Here is a 19,816-nt window from a genome sequence, read left to right as displayed (position 1 = left end):
CAATGCCGCCTGCCCGTGGCCGCCCTTGTCCAAACGAATTGGAAAACACAACCCCTCTCAGAAGCTCGAACAGATGTCGCACAATTACGGGCTGGTGATTGCAGCAGCAGAATAACGCCTTTCAATTGGCCAGAGGAGGGAGGGGCAACCTATGGGAGGTAACATACAGACCTACCTGAAAAAAAGGTTTGTGTTACCCCCGATCTGACCCCTTCCCATTTATCTGGGTTGTTCCAATCCCGCGGGTTTGGGGTGACAGGGAAGCTTCCGCATATCAAACCTGTGGAAGGAAGGTCTTACTTACATCTAGGTACTTAGCAATGGGGTATGGAACGAAGGGGAATCATATCTACAGTTAATTTGTGGTCTTCTCCTTTTTTTTTTTTTTTTTTAGATCTATAGTGATTTATGTCTATTTTCTTCTTAATCCTACTGCACTAGTGATGATGAATTCCTTCAGCAATTCTTTGACTTTCTTGTACCTATACCTCTTCGCCAACACCAGCGGTGTCTCTCCTCTGCTCCCTACTGCATAAACATTTGCCCCCTTACTTAGCAACAGCATCACAATCGGTACACTGCCATAGCTAACCGCCTCATGTAATGCTGTCCACCTAGAGTTCACACTCCTCGCCTCCATGTCCGCCCCATGGTCCAACAGCAAGCTTATAATCCCCGTCTTCCCCCTCTGCACCGCAATCTGTAGCGGTGTTGCCCCCATGTGGTCTCTCGCCTCGACACAAGCTCCATATTCCAGCAACATTCTCGCCATCCCGGTGAAGCCCTCCATGACCGCGTGGTGAAGCGGTGTTTTCAGGTGCTGATCTGTAGCTGTCACGTCGGCGCCGTTCTCTAGCAGTAGCCGCACCAGTTCCTCGTCGCGGTGTAGAGCGATCTTGTGTAGTGCTGTGCCTGTTATCCATTCTTTTCTATTCTGGATGTTGATGTCACAACCCATTTCTAGCAGTAGGGATATGAGAGGTTTGTGGCCACGTTCGGCCGCCCATAAGAGAGCGGGGGCACCATCTATATCTTGCTGGGCATGTCGAATAAGGAGTGGAGTGAGAAGGATGTGAAAAAATCGTGATGTGCGGATGAGGTGGTTGAGGGAGCACAAGTCGAGGTCTTCAGCGATAGGAAGGAGAAGCTCATTAGGGAGACTAAGCAGGGACATGGTATGTTTAACGAAGATCGATTAGAATGTTCGGCTACGGCTATTAACTGGCGGGGGTGCGGTAGTGAGAATAATAGTTTAGATGAACGTGAAGTGCGTCGCAGGCCCACTTTTAGGGCTTCAGGGGGGGCGTAGACGGGCTAATGGGTCGAGTATTGGTGTAGGCAGGCACATGTATAATAGGGGATGAAGTCAAACGGTTGCCAGGACGCCTTCATCGCGCAGACTACACAGGTAAGTATTCGCTGTAGAGCAGGTACGTGTTCTAGTAAGGTGTGGAACATTAATTGCCTTCAAAGAAGAAGTTATCAGACGCAATAGTTATCTGGCCGTGGCAGTCAGGCAGTCAGCTGTCCCATTCTACCATATCTATGCATATCGAGGTCCAAAGCTGTAACAGGGGCCCGAAGTGTGGAAGAGGGCTGGCCAATCAAACAACACTCGAGCACTTGACTAGGGTCGTTATCCTCCAAGCCTCCGGGATGTTCCACCTGTTTGCGCGCGGGGACATTTATTAACAACGCCTCTCAATTCCCCACCAAGGTGTTTTTTTGGTGGTACCCCCAGTAGTTTTGCAAAAGCTAGACACCCCCTGGTCCAGGGTTAGGGTTGTGTTCAGCCACAGTTGATCACTCGGCGTCCAGGCAGTGGGCAATTAGATATGCTATCAATAGAGGCTATTGAGTCATATGTAAGGAATAAGCGGACAAGAGCATAACGTTCGCTCATATCACCGGTATCTTGGCCAAATAGCTTCAGCCCTGTGTACTATTGCTGAACAGAGCTGGTTGACAATAAAGATGGCGTTCTTAAGCTTAAGTCGAATAGTTATACGAGGAAAGCTTGTATGAATCTAGATACTTGATTAGAATGATATCATTAGTACCCCCCTAAGATTACTCACCAGTAGGTAGTACGTTCCTGTTTACAGGTGACTCAGAATCGATGAAAGGGCCCGTCCATTCCCGCGAAGTAACCTGTTTAATAGATGTATTAGACTGAATAAGCGATAACCTGCCAGACGATGTAGGTCAAGACATCTGTGAACAAATTGCCATGTTTGATCTTCATGCTAGTGGAACAACCGACTAATCAAATCCAAAGGGCACGTGCACTGTCTCTGAGAGTGAGTTTGACTGAGTGAATGAATGCGATGGAGAAGAAAGACCGCATACCTCGAAATAATCCTGTGCTCAATCGTGTCACATTCATCTCTATGGTTTACCTCTTGTCAGTCCTGCATAGATATATAAAAAAATTTTTACATATGGTGCGCCTACGCATAAAGGTAGCGGATCGCGACAAAATCTCAAAAGCCTAAGGCTTCGTAAGGAAAAATGGTAAAAAAAAAGCGGAAAAATAGAACTCTAGTTCAAGAGATGAAGTTTAGTTCTATTTTTGCAGATTTTTGATATCTGTCTGGGTTGTAAAGCCTTAGGGATTTGAAATTGTGGATTTTTGTATGTAAAATGCGCCAAGACTGAACAGAGTGGAACAGTATTATACCCATTTATACCCCCAAAAAGCAAACCTGACTGATCCGTGGCAGTAATGCAGCAGAATGGCTAGAAACGGGCCCCCCTATTGGCCCATGAGGCCTATTGCAGCCACAATTGTTCCACTTCTGTATGCCACCATATCACCTTTATGAGTGTGCGCACCATACGTGGTTATAGATGTGTTGTCTTGACCACATTTGAGGTATTTGTAACTGCTGGCGTACCGGTAGCCAAAGTACATAGAAGTACGCGCGTACATCGCAGGGCAAATATAAGCCCGCCCCCACCCATATATGGAGCGATCATCCTCATAACCTCGACTATACCCAAGGCAGCTATACCTCAAACCATCGTGAGGAAGGTGAGATATTATCTGTTGAGGAGAAGGAAAATTGGCCCCCAGTTGAATCGTCTGTTGATTATCGCTATACAGAAATCCAACCAATAATGCGGTCCGTTGGCCGTATCAATTCTCCAATTGGCCAAATAGTAGAACAACGCCAAGCCAACCGGATGTTCGGCGTCCAGGACATCAGACTTCCATTTCCTGGGCCGATATGCGGTGAATCGTTGTAGCATCCAGGAACAACAAAGCTTAAAGGATGTTTCGGATGACAGGCCATTCGAGATCATGCAAACTAGCACGGAGTTGAAGGTGTTGTGTCGGCCGAGCGAGTTGTTACTAATTCACTGTATAAGATTACCCGGCTGAGCGAGCGAGATTCTATGATTCACTCGACGAATTTGAGCGACGTCATAAAACATATCAAATTTTTTTTGAATATGAGAGGGTGGATTCAGAGAGAACGAAAATGAGGTGTGTGACTTGTATATACTCCCCAATTTGTTGGATGGGAGAGATATATATGTAAGGGGAAGAATTATACTCTACTCATCTGCAGTTTCGCCCGGCCCCCACGCAAGCCCCCACATAAGATCCTAATGGGGCCATTCCTCGGAGTATCTATATCATAACTAGTCACGATTATTATATATTACTGAGAGGGCTGTTACCTTGTACGAATGGCCGCACTGCAGGCTGGAAACAAGGTCCTAGGATAGCGACTCCTAAACAATTGTTTCATGGGCCATGGGATTGTTTACGATCGATCAACAAGCACAAATTTCTCACTTTAGGTCTGCAAGGATCTTCATGATGAGCGCCATAGCACTTCCCCTTCTAAAACGTCCTCATACCACCGCAATAAGTCGCTGTGGCCTAGTTCATGGATAACACCGTTATTTGGTGACTGACTTCTCTCCGTATATTCTGCTAGACTGGCTCCCTTTACAGGAAGCTTAAGGAGCTACGGTCATGGGTTGGACCTTTTCTTTGTCCTTATTTCCCCATACCTCGACTACATACCGAGTACTAGCTACTTTACTCTAGCTATATATCAATTTTTATAAGTGTATCAATTCACGTTAATGAGGAGACCTAGAAGAGACAGGCCTTGATTGTCGCAGGAGCACTATTAATCATGACGGGTAGAAGTCTCATATATATACATACCTTCAAGATCTCGGGATACCTCATGGAGGAAGGGGCGTATAATGCATCTAATATAGGGGGCCTGTGCAAAATTAGCATTTGTAGATGAGCGCATATATGCATACGCATTTAGCATTTAGGTGTATATTAGAGTAAACTACACTTGGGCTTTCTGATAAAAATAAGACTAGAAACATATCGATCAATATATCAAAAGAAACCTTTTGGTAGCCTGAGAAACGTCGTACCCACCACTCTTTGTTTGTATATACCACAGCCTCGAATTATAACTAAAAGGTGGAATTCTATCACCGATGATAAAGTATTTTGGTGACAATGGTTAAAATTATTAATTAGGCTACATTGAAAAGCGAGCATATAAATAATCTAAGTAGTAATATATGCTTTTCGGAGCAATTGCTGTTATCTGTGTTATCTCCATATATACATTTGCATTAAGCTTGCAGCTGACCCCCGGAGCTTTATACCACTGGCGGTGAATTTCTTTGCAGCCGGCCGTTGGTAAAAAGATTTTGAAAAATTTGCAGCCTTATAAACCTCGGAGCGTCTCGCCTTATGGAGTAATATAGGCCCTAATATCTGTTTCGGGTTACAAAAATGTAGTGTATATATAATTTATCATGAGGCTGATAATACATATCCATGTCAAGGTCCGCACTTGTTAAAGTATGTCGAGTCCCAGGTATATAATACATGTATATATCGGTAACGATCAGGTTTATTATGATCAGCCAAGACTTACTAGTGATAATACTAGATCACACTAGTAGATATTAGACAACCCAAGAGTTTGGTATCCTACGCCACAGTACTTATCTCGTGCCTAATATATATATATTTGCATCATGGGCCTGAAATGATATTATTTACCAGAAAGGTTCTGGGACTGTCTTAGCTTCTCTGGTACGTTTTATGAGAAACAATGGTGCTTTACTAGCTTGTGATTGTTTGCCATGGCCAGTGATACTTACTATTTCAAAAGTTATGTCATTGTGGAGTAATGGGCAACAGCTCAACCTGCACCTTGCACGTACGTAACACTGATCCAGATTCTAGTCTAGTTTAGAAACTCTAGAACAATATGCGGATAACGATAGGCGGGGAGCCAAGGAAAGAAGGAGTTGTGCCCGTACAGTAGCTTCGGAGGAAAACAGGATAAGGTAGAGTACATAAAACGAATAGGTATGACTACGCGTGCTGCCGGTACCGGTGTGGATTGGAATATGCAAGGAGTTTATCCGGGAACCAAGAACTCGACAACTTCAAAGTCTACATGGATATACACTATCATGGAGCCGCACTTCCTCGGTATCATATATATTGGAATTCCTCTAATCGTCGGCCTCTCCGTGCTTGATGATATCACGTGAATAAGCTTACATGCCTGATGTATATACCAGGTCCACTGAGCACCCAGAGTATTGATATTGACTTTAGGTACCAAGGGTATGGCACAAGCTGGACCGGTTGTTTCGATACCGGCATTAATAAAGAACGTGCATCGGTAATTATCTGGAATGGGAACAGCGGCATATGCATTTAAAAAGTGTTTTTTTTTCGTTAGTCGATTCCTAATTCGAGTGATGGAGTAACATGAATAAAACAAGATATCGTGAGGCGTAAAATAAACATAAACATAAGTTTCATAACCAACCAACGCCGAAAATAACAAAAGAGACCCTTATCCAATCGAATCAGAATCCCATCAGCGCCTAAAAGATATCCTGGCCTCTAACCCAATTCAAAAAACAAAGGAAAATAGACCAGCCAGTGAAATGCAATCAAGTCTCAGGATCTTTAAATAACCTTACAAGAGTACCCGGATAGGGCATGAATGTCAGCGTCAAATCGCCGAGCTCCTCTTTATTTGTATCCGCATTTTCTATCCTCTCAAAGTTCTGCACCATCCGCACAATAACATATGAAGCAACCGTTAATGCGAGTTGTTCTATCCGTGCCACAGGTTAGTTAACACCCTTCTGTTACACGAAAGAAGCGAAGAGAAGAAGGTAAGATTGACCGAACCGAGCGAGGGGTATGATCGATCATGCATGAGGTGCAGGGGTTATGTAAGACACCACCACCACCACGCAAGGCAAGGCAAAGGTAAAGCAAAGAACACTTACGTCCCAAGCATATTCTAGGCCCGCCGTTGAATGGCAAAAACTCCCAACCCCTAGGCTTTCCTTCACCCCATCTCTCGGGTCGGAAGATGTCCGCATCCTCACCGTAAATATCCTTACGGCGGTGAGCGGAATAGACGCTATAGACGCAACGCTCTCCCTTTTCGACGAAGATTGGAGAAAGCCCGTCGGGGCCGCCACCAAGAGGAAGGGTAGTGTTTTTGTTTGCATACCGGAAGTTGGTAGGGACTAGGGGATAGAGTCGAAGGACTAGATTGTGTGTCAGTATCTCTGCGCAGCGCTTCTAAAATTAATTTGTTAAAAGGCCAGAATTTATGTACCTTCATTGAGTACCCATTTAAGGTACTTTGCGTCCTTCAGTTGCTGGTATGTCGGTGTGTCGCGGCCGAAGTCGGTCAGGATCTCTCGGCGAAGAATATCCCAGACCCTTGGATTCCGAGCTAAAGAGTAGACAATCCAGGAAAGAAATCCGGCCTGCATAATAATATATAATCCGATTATTAGCGGACCGCATCTAAACATGGTAATCCTGCAACTATAGGGATTTGGGATACTTACAGTAGTGTCTCTTCCCGCCACAAGAATGTTCATCATCTGGTCCCTTAGTACAACGGGATCCTGTGTTTCGCGAGCTAACGCCTCAAGGAAGACATATTTCTCACTAGTCTTGCCTTTTTCCGATTTCTGTTTGTCGAGAGCCTGCTGCACAGACTCACCTATGAAGGCTTGCACATCTGCCACAGCCTTCGTGAACTTCTTTGGGCGATAAAGCCACCAGAAATTCTCAAGACTGACTCTGAAAGAGATGACCTTCTGGGCATAATCGAGATCTTGTGCAAATTTAGAAGTCTGGCCTTGACAGAGTTGTGAACCAACAGACTTGCCGAACAAGAATGCAGTTGAAAAGTCGAGTGTGAAATTTAGGAAATACTCGTGTAGATTCAGAACACTCCCACCGTTCTCTGCGAGCGATAGTCTTGAGAAGAGATTCTGTACATGAGTCTCAAGATCTTCGAGGTCTGTGATTTGGTTCTTATTGAATTGTGGCTTCAACATTGCTCTGGAGTGTTCCCATTGGTGTCCATCAACTGTGAAGATTCCGTCACCTAGAACTTCGCCCCAATTATCATGTCGAAGCTTTCCCAGTTCGAAGTCCTTGAACTGTGTTGCCAATATAGCCTTCATGTTCTCCGGCTCACAGGTCATGATCAATCGTTTCCCAGCAATGGAGAATGCAAATGTGTTTCCATTCCTGTGGAATGACTCTTGCTGGGTAGGCATAAATTTATGTGCCTTCCGTACCTTGGAGAGAATGAAAGGACGGGAGATGTTGAAAGTCCAATCTGTAGGAGCCTGTGATGGAGGAAGACATCCATGTTCGCGGGAGAAACGGGCGTTTTTAAAACGGCGTCTGAGGGCAAGAAAGGTGAGGCAGATGATGTACAGCCCAAGACCAGCGGAGATCTGGACGATGAGAGTTGACATACCCATATTCGTTGGCTTTGATGTTTTGAGTTCAAAATTTGTTTGGCTTGGTGGGGGTAAATTTGTTCCCGGAGAGGGCAGTAAACTTAGGAGTAACGGAGGGGTGGAGGGGAAAACAGTGTCATATATTACGCACGTATGTATGTACTGGATGAAACCATAGAGTGGTTTCTATACCACAGATTCGAAAGCTGAAAGAACGGATCATTGGGGCTGAATGGCGTCCAATAAATAGATTTTGAGTCCACCACCACCATGATACAATGAAACAGTGAGAACTCTAAAACACGTGGGCAAACACAGAGCGGACGGCTCACCGGCGCGGTATAGGGCTCTTGCTGGTAATGCACGAGATACATAGAATAGCGTAGCGGCACAGCTGATCAGTCCGGCTAACCGGTTCATGGTTTCGATTATTTGGGTTATTGGAATTCCCAGCTGCCTGTTAGAAGTTTCGAGCCTCATTAGCAACGGGGTACAAAGTCAAGTCAGGGATGGATCATGGAGGGCGGGGCTGAACTACTAAATTTGTCGAGGAGGAATGAAAGATCGAAGGGCGTGCATAAAAGGATTCGAGCCCAGATTTCCACGTTAGTAACCGATTGTGGATGTGAATTAAGAATTATACTTATCACGATATATATAACCGCTCTCAATTCAACCAACTATTTCTAACCAGGTTTTCTTTCCCTTCTACCTGTAATGCCTTGTGGTCATGCAGTGGATGCGGTGATATGTATAGTAGAAATATCGATCAACTCCTCCGACAGACAACTAGGTTTGCTTAATTCGATTCAAAAACGAGTTCCGGACCCGTCGTCCACTCAGAGAAACCATATGGAGCAAGTAAGTAACCGCTGCAGTGGGTCACGGCCTCCGTTATTAATTTGGAAGCCCCGTCCCCTGTGTTGCGAGCAGGTAGCCTGGGCTTGCTGTTCTTGCAAGTCATGAAAACGTTCTTTATCTTTTTTATGAGTAGCTTGGCATTTGTGCACAAATTTATCACTTTTTTTTTCCTTTTTTCTTTCTTTTTTCTTTTTTAGATATTTGGGAAGACGTTCGGGAATGATCCTAATATCTGGTAGTGATAATACGCCGTTATATGGAGTAAAAATCGAATTAATACATACATATAGTTACGTCCATACTCGAGTTATACCGTTATAATGTCACCGATCCAAACCAGCTACTTGGTACTAATATTAAATTACTGTTTCATTAATTTCTTCAGCTCGGGGGGCGAAAGAAAGTTTCTTATCGTTTGTGCCCAGTGTGGTTTTCTGTTGGCTCAAACAAATTCCAAATTCCGCAGCCTGCCTTCCGATATGCAGCAGAACTCGATTTTTTTCCTGTGGTGGCTTTTGTGATTCATGCACACACGTGGCATGAACACAGTACAGACAGTACAGACAGTACTGATTATGTCAACAACATCATACAGGCATCTGAGTGGCTGTAGGTTGTTAATACTAGGGATTAATAATAGCATTTCACAATTCTCGCTTGTTATCACTGGGCTGGGAGTAGGTCAGATCCGTCTGCTAATAAGTCCAACGGTGAAATCATAGTACGCGCTTAACGGTTTTTTTACGCGCTGTGTGTATGGGTGAGGCTGAACCCAACGCCTCTGACAGGCATGGGGAATCGAATCAATATTTGTGATACTATCGGCGTCCCCGTAAACATACGACGGCGAGGGGTAAATACAGGGAGGTTAACCAAAGTTGGGCTGTATGTGGTCAAACATCGCATAGATTCTCACTCGTCCCTTATCTACACATCAAGTTGTAGCTCAACATGTCAGTTAATATATAGGTATCATTACATATCAACTGGAATAGACGTTAGAATAGAGTTGAAACACGATATCTCACGCAATAGGTATGTACATGAATACTAAGCGCACAGACGGTATTGGTATTCTATGGGTCGGGACTTTAGTTGAAGAGAATCAATCTCACTCTCCGTGTCTCAGATCGTCAAAAACCGTTCGTGCACCACTCACCGGTGCCGAGAGATGCCAAGTTCTTTCGAAAGTAAAAGTTGGGTCAATTGTGACTCAGGACGTTTTTTTTTTTTTTGTGGGGCACGTACATACACGTAAATACCTAACAGGTGTTAACCACGGTACCAAATTAAGGGTCCGTATCACGCCGCCATCTATGTCTAGTACCCGTCCAGATAGTAGCATTCTTTGTATAGCAATCATAAAGATATCTCTCTCAGATAACTCGCTCATTAAGCCGCAAGGTTACCCTTACCCTTTAAATTGAAATAAAACTCAACTAAACGGTTCTTTCTCGGTTCATCCTAATCGAGACATATGTCCGAATGCCTCTTTCCGTTCCAACCAATCCTCCTAGATGAAAGCTCTGCTGGTCCTGCAGATAAGGCTTGCATAAACATCGACACGAATGTCGATTGACAACAACTGTAGGAGTACAATCACTCATTTAGCAAGTATAACACCTCCTTGGTCAGGTGACGTCATCCGGTTTCTTGAGTAGCATTACACAGAAGCTTCTTACGCATCTCCACTGGTAAGAGTCCCTGGCTATGTACGTGGTAAATATCATCAACGCATCTGCCCGAGCCCTTGTTCGATATAACCCTAACCTTGAAAATGGAATTGACAGCCCGGCGTAACCACGAGAGATCGATCTCCGATTAATAATAGGCTATCATTTTCTTATTCCCACCTAGCCCTTTCGATTTCACTCCGAAATGTTCATTAATCTATACGGTTTAAAGCTATAAACTTTCCATTTATGAGCCTATATCTATATTCTCAGTCAGAGTTTTTCCAGTTGAGATTGTATGATTATGCCGTCCCAGAATATTATAGATCGCCATCGCAGCCGGGAATCAAAAGTTCCTTCCAAATCTAAAGCTCACCACAAGTACATAAGCCCTAGAAGAAACCAACTTTGTTGGCATTGATATTGAAAAGGCCGACGCCGGTATCCGGTAGTTCATTGTGTCAAGTAAACGTTTCTACGAGCCTTCGGCCCTTGCGGTAAGATATGGTCCAGTTGGGCGAATGGTTCTAGGCTGGGAAAAATTGGCTACCTAAATTAATTAACACTAACTGTTAGAATTTGATAGCTATTTAATTTGCTGACCACCAATAAATACCGACAATTCAGCCAAATTGTAAGCCACCAATCGTTGCCTGATTTTCTTCATTGACTTAAAGAGATTGTAATTCGTCAACACAACTAAATCTTTGATATAATATGAAAACTAGTTATCGCCCGGTTTATAATTGTAAACGGTAAGTACCGATTAATAGAGAGGGGCCGGTAAGGAGGATATGTAATATGAATACCAGTTATTGCCTGATTTATAACTATAAGCGGTAGGTACTGATTGAGGGCCATAGAGGGGTAGGGGGATATCCACACCGAGCCTCCGAATATTTCACCAGCCAAGAACTAAGGAACGATGTAGCCTTGCAGGGCCATGAAAAAAAGAAATTCAAAATGCTAGAAACACAGTCAGCCAGGCTCGAACACCAAAGGATAGTTACGCACGTGCAGAACTCAAGGTGTACAAATTGCGGGGTATATATACTATACAGATGGCAGGCTAGATAGGACATAAACTTAATGGTGCCAGAAACTCTTAATTTTATTTATCCCAACGAGAAACCTTTGGATCATAGAGGTCGGAGTTCAGACCCCGTTGAAATGGCTTATATATTCGTCTTTTGTAGGCTTAATTACCATTACATAGAAGATAGCACGTTATTGTGAGTTGGTAATTGGGATATCTATGTCCAATAACAGATTCTACCTGTTGATAGATTATATGTAGTACGATTAAGCATGGCATCAAGTTACCGGAGTAGGCTCTACCATTGAATGCAGGCCCATATTCGCCGCCAGACCAAGTTTGCCGTCACCCAATAAGTGGGTATCCCTTAAGCCGTCAGGACCAATTTCAATCTCGTTACTCATACCTAATGCGAGAGTCGTGATATGAACCTCGCAGAGAAGTGATCATGATGAGGTGATCTATCACGGTTTAATGATAAGAGCTAGCGTGAGCAGCTACGCATCCTGATCACTTCTCTGCGAGGTTCATATCACGACTCTCGCATTAGGTATGAGTAACGAGATTGAAATCGGTCCTGCCGGCTTCAGGGATAGGAGACGAGGCGGCGCCCTAGGCCCGCAATAATTGAGAGTTGAGCCATAACCCCGTGTCGATCATGTTAGATCACTCGGACAAACCCACGAAACTAGATTTTGATCTCAAAGTTTGATATAGACAGTGAATAGTGCTAAGCTTCCTATTCACTAAATTGGAAAACGGGGTGTAGTGTTTACCAACCGCAAAGAAACCCACTACGTGAATCTTTCTACTAAGTTGACTTTGGCGGGCTGTAATATTCCCTTAGTCCTGAGTATAAAATCTGTAGTTGTGTCTGATATCACTAAGAATAAAATTCACGGTTTTAAACACTCTCATGAGCGCACATATAGGCGGAGCGGCAGCCTCTAGACCCTTGGGTTACAGACACTTTATTTCACTCTCCTTCGGTTATGAATGGCGCTTCATATCAGATCGTACTGTAATTCCATATCAAAGCAGGTGTGTGTCCTTGTGGAGTCGTCTTATTGAATAGATTAGTTTCCTACCGATAGGTAAGCTTCGTGATATTCTTGGTGCGTAAAGACCTCTTGTGAGGTGTCGTAAGTAGGGAGCTTTCAACCTTTAGAATATGATCAAGAAAGTTTTGCACGGGGTGGAATATCTGCCTTGCCTAGATTAACGCCTTTGCGACGACCTCCCAAGAAAGTATGACATGGTTAAGGAGTCTTTTATATAGCGGACTGTCTGGTCAATTGGTATCCGCCCCGTTCCCACCACCGAACAGTTGTGGTTTTTTTTTTTTTTTTGTTTAATTCATTAATTTGAACAGTTGTGGTTCGTAAATGATGATATAGCTTACCAAATCTCGTTCTATTTCACTTATTCAGCAATAATGTAACAGATTTTTGGTTTTCACAAACTTCAAGCGGGACACATCAGGTAAGAATTAATATAAAGGAGCGCTGATTAATAGGGAATGAGTGATTTGACGATCCATAGAACAACAACCGTGCATCCCGTTGATGAAGAGTTTGGTGGCAGGGGTGAATAGTTAGCTTAAGAGCGCATTATATAGCTGGGAGGTGAAAGGGCCGTCATCTAGTCAGACGGCCTCAGATGAATTCCGAACAAGTGATTTGATTGATAAATTCTATTTTCGTGGGTCTTGACGAAGAGTATGGGAAGGGGAGAGGGAGGGGAAGGGGGAAGGGGGAAGGGGGAAAAGGGAAAAGGGAAAAGGGAAGTGTGAAGAGTGAAGGGAAGAAGGGAAGAAGGGAAGAAGGAATATTTCGATAATGGCCTGACCAGGAGGATGGATTAACCGAAAAAGTTCTAGTCACGCAGTCTATAATACATGTAGTCTCCTACCCATCCCCTACATATACTTAGCAACACATGTATGTTTGTCGAGTCGCCAGGTCTAATTCATATGTCATCAGGCAGCCAGCCCGGCCGGTAGCGGTAATTTTTCATTCTATTCGAACATCTTATACCCTGCCTGGAGTACATGTACTTCTAAGGAACTGCGTTGAGGTCTTTTAAATATCACAGGATATGCCTTTCTCCTTGAACTCTTAATATACGAAGTATTGTGAAGGAGTATGTAAGGTTCTCATGTACCCAGGGTGCCGGAAAGTGATTTGACAACCCAAATACCTATATTTTGGCACAACGCACACCCTCGCTAAATTCAGATCTCGAGTTTAGAACGTCTCTTAATGCCTAAGAATCCATTCGGTGTTATTTGAATATGAAAGAACTATTCTTCAAGCAAGAAGTTACTATTAGGTAGCCAAAAGCAGTGGTAAAAAAACCCCAAATGTATCGATGACAGACCTTTTCTATTTTTATTTTCACTATGAAAAGAATATACACACTTATACCGACCTCAGGGTAGACCTGCGCGAAGACCAATTCCCCCACGGTTCAGATATCACAAAATGTGCATCATTTTCCGACAACCTGGTTCAGATTCTCAAGCCGAGTGATATACTATGAACGAAAATGCCACAGTCGCCCAGCAGCCGGGGCCCGATACCGCGACACAATCACAGATTTTACCCAGATAAATCAAAAGTGATATAAGTGAAGTAAGAACTACGAATAAAGGTAGGGTTACATTGGGGTCCCTGTTTTGGTGCCGCTTGGCGTCTTGGCAAGTCCACAGGACCTTTAAGTTTAAGCCCATCCCCTTCCCATCATTCTAATTGATATACATGTACTCTATGTAACTTTTCACGTCTCTTTCATTTAGAGCTCAATTGATCAGCGAAAACTAGGTGCCGGCTTCGTATGCCGAGCTGGATCAATTAAGTCAGGGTTAGAGGTTTATGCTGGGAACTCAGAAAAAGGAAATATATGTAAAGACCTATCAGTCCAGCTCCAGGTCCAGCGCTGCGCGGTTGATGAGAAACCAACCACACGTTTCAACCACAACACCCCCCCCCCATCTTTGTGGGTCGGGGTTTTTCTAGAAAGGTGTTGTGTCATCTGTATTCATGGGCTATCACTCGAGATGAATTCGTACTGATATGGTTCTATTCATTTATTCAGACAAATATTATGCCTGGGCCAACAGAACTACTGTCGTTCATGGGGTATTGGTGGATACTGGGTATTGGCGAATTGCAGGTAAAAGTTGGCTTGGCTGTCTCTTTTTTTCCCTGCCCGCCATCACCTAGTATCCGCCAATACCCCGTGAACGACAGTAAAGTCATCCTGACAAAATAACGGCAAAGATTTGTTATCGATGAGAATTTTATCTGGATCTTTGTTTGATTATAGCCTCTGTGCGATGTTTGATTATGCATCTCTGTTAAACAAATAACAAACACCACTGAGAAGTTTGCCACGTTCCGGGTAGAAGACTGGTCCAGCCAAAGAGACCAACGACTCCCACGATTACCCACAGATTGGTAGCACAACATTTCTCTTGATAATCATGGACCTTATTATCCTGGACTTACGGTTGAATTCGAGAACCGCAACGTAGATGTAAACCATAATCCAATGGACTTGATCATGAAAGTTTCCTTCCATCAGTGAATTCCTAGGCCAATTGAAAACTGATTTAGAGCGGTACGTACTTAAGCTCTAGATCCCTACGGGCCTTTTCTTTCTCCGAAAAACGCCGACGAAAACTTTTGAGATCCGTAGGGAGCCGAAAGCCAATAGGAATCCAACCCAGCGCAGGGATATCCCATAATCTGGTGCTTAGATGCTGTCTATTTGATAGAATATTATAATTACTAAAAGAGGAAGGGTGACAGCCGAATATGTGTGTGATCCAGACACAAGCCACAGCCGAAAATACGCCGCTCGAATCAATAGCTTTAACGGACTATGGGATACCAAGCGTAGGTAGTTTATATGTGCTCATAAAATCTCAATCAGGTTTAGTTAATGCTGCTGATCATAAACACTGACTCGGCATGCATTTAAGGACACATGCTAGGTTCTTTTCCAACTATTGTTTATGCTGCGCAGTACTTGCTTGTTGACATATGATCGATAGGAGAAAGTGTTGATATATCGAACGAATGCAATTGTGGGCTGTATTGTATAGGGTCCGAGCGTCCCATCTACGAAGGGATGGCCTTGGCGCATGCGCAATATGTAGTAACACAGGATGATGCCTTGCACCAACCACACTTACAAGGCTGATATAAAAACCTGTTCGTGTTGATTGTTTTGGGGATTCAATTTGAGTACCCGGCTCATCCCGAAGTACTGCGCCTTGTTTGTCGAACTGATCTTTACTGTTCTGCTGATCTGCTTCTGAATCAGCCAAAGGTATTTTGGACCGCAATACTTGGCATCATACTGTTGTTTTAGTTGAATGATCCTTTATAGTTACGCGAATTGATCCTACTATTTTGGGAGATCATCATTCTAGATAACGAATTGTGCAGATTGTATACTCTAGAGTAGTATAGTATTTCCTTTTGCTAAAAAGACAAATCATGATATTACTAATCATATTAGTTACAATTTATCGCATCCACTAATGGAAAGTCCTTCTCTGATCTTCTTTCGAGAATAAAGGCCATTGGTTTACCGCCATATTGTGCAGCTACTCCTTAACGAGATCAAATAGATTCCATTCCGGAAACTAGAATACAATCGTATGATTGCTTTAAACCCACGTGTAGCTTGAGTTTCACATCAAAATTTTGATACACGGATTCTCTCGTTGGCACCACTCGCAAAAATCTAAGCTTGCGCATCTCAATCAGTGAAACATATGTCAAAAGATAAGTGTCCGTTATCGGGGTGTATGTGGAAGTCATAGCCGAATTCGCGTCTACATAAAGAAATCCTCCGATCACGCATGCCGAGAATGGCAATATCTCCTCCGGCAACTACATCATTGGATTGTCGAACGAACCTCAGGGTTGGATGTCTGATAGCTAGTAGCGGCTTACTATGCAAGTTCTCGAGCTTCCAGTAGTGAGCTTTGACTTGGTTATAAATAGTATCGGTTTATACAACTGCCGTTAGCTCCATGTCCAATGCTTCATTGAATTCCTACATATTGGTAGGTGGTTACTGACTTTGTATGAATAGCCAGAACCCCCTATTTGAGTCTTTCAAGGAGTGAATATGAGACCGAAAGGCTGGAGTGAAGCCCTCGTTATCAAAAGATATTTCTAGCGTTGGAATAGCTCTATAAAACCTCCGACTTCGACCATCCGTATATTTCCCTTTTGGTTAGTCTTTAGACGTTAGGCACATCAGTGCATGGTGCCAAGACATATATACCGCCATAACTCGAAAAATTGGCTAGATCAGAATTACTTGTATGGGATACTTCTGATGTAGATCGATGCCATCCAACCAATTATTCAAGCGGTAGTCCCTGGACGGAGATAGCCAATTTTTCGAGTTTTGGCGGTCGAATTTGTAGATCATCGTTGAATGCGTCTTTGGGATCGAATATCACCCAGATATGGTCAGTTGATGATGCGCAACTTCTGCAGAATATACAAAGCCGCTACTTACTAAGGTGAACTCGTGAACCCCTAGATAGGTTAGAAATCCCCTGATACGCACAGATCATTCCCTTAGATCGGAGTTCGGAGTAAACTGCCATAAGCTCCGCTCAAACAAGCCTTCTGGATCGGATTTTTTGAAAGTTGAAATCTGTCAATTCGTAGTTCGAGCTCACGATAGCGTTTCAGAGTTTGGGGGGGGGGGGGGGCGTACCGGAGAAACAAAACCGTTTTCACCCTATAGCTCAGCTGATTTTACTCTATTAACTTGTAGGTTCTGTTTAAACCCCCACGTACACCCCACACTCATATCAGCCCTAACCTCAAGCAGCTCGGCAGTGTAGAGAGTTGGTTGTCCGTTTAGTAACCTTAAAGTGATTGCTAGATGTTTTCCGTCCTAGATCGAGCCGTTCAGTCCAATTGGATATCGGCCTAGATTGATCACGCAGACGGAAGGAGGAGTAAACAGATAGAGTTCTCAGATGATTTTAAAGACGCTACCAGGTTGTATCTAGAAGATCTTTGGAACCTTTGTGGTGGTGACAAACGCTTTATGGTCGTGGTTTTGTTTGTGTACTGGGCGTTTTGCCAAGAGTGGACGAGACAAACATCTGAGATCGAAACTCCTGATCGTTCGAATACCAATGGATCACTCCACCAGCGCATACCCTAAGAAAAACACCCCCCCAAAAAAGAAGCAAAGTAAATAAATTAAGCTTAAGCTAAGGAGCAAGGAGCTCCGACCGCTTCCCTACCCGGGATTGTCGCTTCCCCATATTTCCCACCAGCCTGGACAAGGAAGAAAATTGTTGCACCTCTGACAGTCGTTTCGCAAATGCAATGAGTATGAGGGGGATGGAGGAGGAAGTATCCTTGGGGGTAGTTCAGATCGAGATCCAGATCCAGATCGGTGGATATTGCGGGGTTTAGGTTGTTACTCGTGACCATGGGGCTCGCGTGCTGCATGACACTCTGAAATGGATCATGCATAGTAGGCAGTGGTATTCGTATTGAGGCCAAAACCACTCTGAACTAAGTACCCAAGAATGTCCATCGTGAACTCTTAGGGGTATATGTGTGGAGAAACGTTGGCCTGACGTGTTTAGTACGCTGGGTAGCGCTTCCTTAGGTAGGGAAAATAAGACGGTCTGTACACGTTGGCATATTAGATTCCCATGTATGATAACGCTGCCTTGGGGGCTGGATTAAAAGAGGCCTAGATGTGTACCCACTCTTGTTCAGGGGGTACAGGCGGGACGTTGTGTAAAGTCATTCACAACACATCACTCGTTCAAGCCACACTAAGAGGCTCAGCCACAACGGCGCATAACGCGGGCGCAACAATCGGGCCGATGAAGGGTATGTATCTAGTCCGAGTAAACTCCCCGAAGCGGCCCCTGCAAGAAACGACATCACAATGACAGAGACCGCGGATCATCATATGTAAACGACATTGATAGGTTCCCGAAACTCATCAGAGCGCGCCGGAGGTCAAAGAGGATGGATACATGTATGTATGTACAATTATGGTAGCTGCACATGTAAACGCAAACCCCGCATTTTAAGCAAAAGAAAGGAATAAAGAAATAAGAAAAGAAGCGAAGAAAAAAGAGAGGAAGAAGCCGAAAGGCAGATCGAGCACAGAAAGGCATCGGGAAAATTTGCGCCAAGATGGCACAAAGTAGACTGCAAGGTCGGCAAGCTGCCGAGCACCGGGACAGCCAACGAATGATATCAACCCGGAATGCTTCAGGTTCGTCATTCAGGCCAAGATTGCAATTAAGTACCGTATTTTCGCTAATTACAGTACTGTTTGGCCATCGCTCTATTGCTATTGCTTACACACTTAGACGTTGAATCAGTGTTGTCGTGACACTTGAGGTTGCTTGAAGCCTGAAGGGTGCTATGGGCGCTAGATGATGTATGTTCTATGTCCCTAATGTAGAGTGCCTACCTCCTTCTACCAACCACCCTTTGACGTGGCTCTATTGACCAATGTCCAGCGACAGCATTCCCAGCTTTCCTCGGGCCGTTTCCACCCAAGCTCCAGCAAGCATCCTTGAGCTTCCACGTTCCGATAATGGAGGCTCAACAGATGTTTCAAACTCGACTTCTGGAAAAGACTTTCACCTCCCCCTGTACTGAGCTCACGATAATATTACTACTATCCTTACCCTTCCCTTGATCCACCCCCACGTGCGGATGACTGCACCAGCTATGGGCATTGGTGAGTAGAGACTTCCACCGGCAATAGGTAAGTGGAGTCGGGGATAATCTAAACTCCATGTAGACAAGATATGAATTTCACGCCCTCTCGGTCCGGAAAAAAAACAAAAACAGTTGAGGGCTCAACGAAGGTGTGTGTGAGGGAAGGGAACGGTTACAGATGTGGTATGATGTTGCTTTGCTTGGACCTGTGAACCTAGCTCCCGGTACCGATACGCTGAACTGGGCATAGCACCTCGGGCCACCCTGCAAACAACGACACCTGTGGCTTTCCCCAGACGAACGAGTAGTACAGTCGCTCACCTACTGACGGCGGATCCTGTCTGATGGTTCTGTTTGCAGTAATTTGCCCTTGGCGTCCAAAACCTAACTCTTTTATTGGCCTCAAATCCCTGACCGCCATAGACAGGATCCGCCTTCACCCCGTGAGTGACTGTAGTACCTTGGTGATGTTTGTGCTACCAATAGAAGGAACCTACCAATGGTTTGTGCCATACCAAGCTTTGCTGCAGAAAGCATCCCGTTCAGAGAAAAAATTTGATTGAGAGAGCTCTCTCTCTCAAAAGTCGTGCGCGTTCAAGTAACATCGTCGCCCCCTCACCCCCGGTTGTTGTATAAAGCTGACGATCCTCCTCACTCATGTCTCCATTCTAACTCCGTCTCCGAGCTTCCCTGTAAACTCTTGG

The 19,816-nt window shown here is 44.3% G+C and overlaps 2 protein-coding genes across 2 annotated transcripts; both read right to left on the bottom strand.

Moving 5' to 3' along the window:
* Positions 1-412: 412 nt before the first annotated feature.
* Positions 413-1,174, bottom strand: LAJ45_08675 (uncharacterized protein; the record flags this gene model as incomplete). Its single annotated transcript, XM_046118224.1, has 1 exon — positions 413-1,174. One exon carries the CDS (start codon positions 1,172-1,174, stop codon positions 413-415), a length of 762 nt encoding a protein of 253 aa, XP_045968501.1.
* A 4,793-nt stretch (positions 1,175-5,967) lies between these two features.
* Positions 5,968-7,821, bottom strand: LAJ45_08674 (uncharacterized protein; the record flags this gene model as incomplete). Its single annotated transcript, XM_046118223.1, has 4 exons — positions 5,968-6,134; positions 6,313-6,579; positions 6,651-6,804; positions 6,889-7,821. 4 exons carry the CDS (start codon positions 7,819-7,821, stop codon positions 5,968-5,970), a joined length of 1,521 nt encoding a protein of 506 aa, XP_045968500.1.
* Positions 7,822-19,816: the final 11,995 nt, after the last annotated feature.

Source organism: Morchella importuna (genome assembly GCF_003444635.1).
Source record: "Morchella importuna strain M04M26 chromosome Unknown Morimp01GS031, whole genome shotgun sequence".
In the NCBI taxonomy this organism is placed as follows: domain Eukaryota; kingdom Fungi; phylum Ascomycota; class Pezizomycetes; order Pezizales; family Morchellaceae; genus Morchella; species Morchella importuna.
Note: the sequence above shows the minus strand (reverse complement) of the source record. Positions and strands in the feature narration are given on the sequence as shown.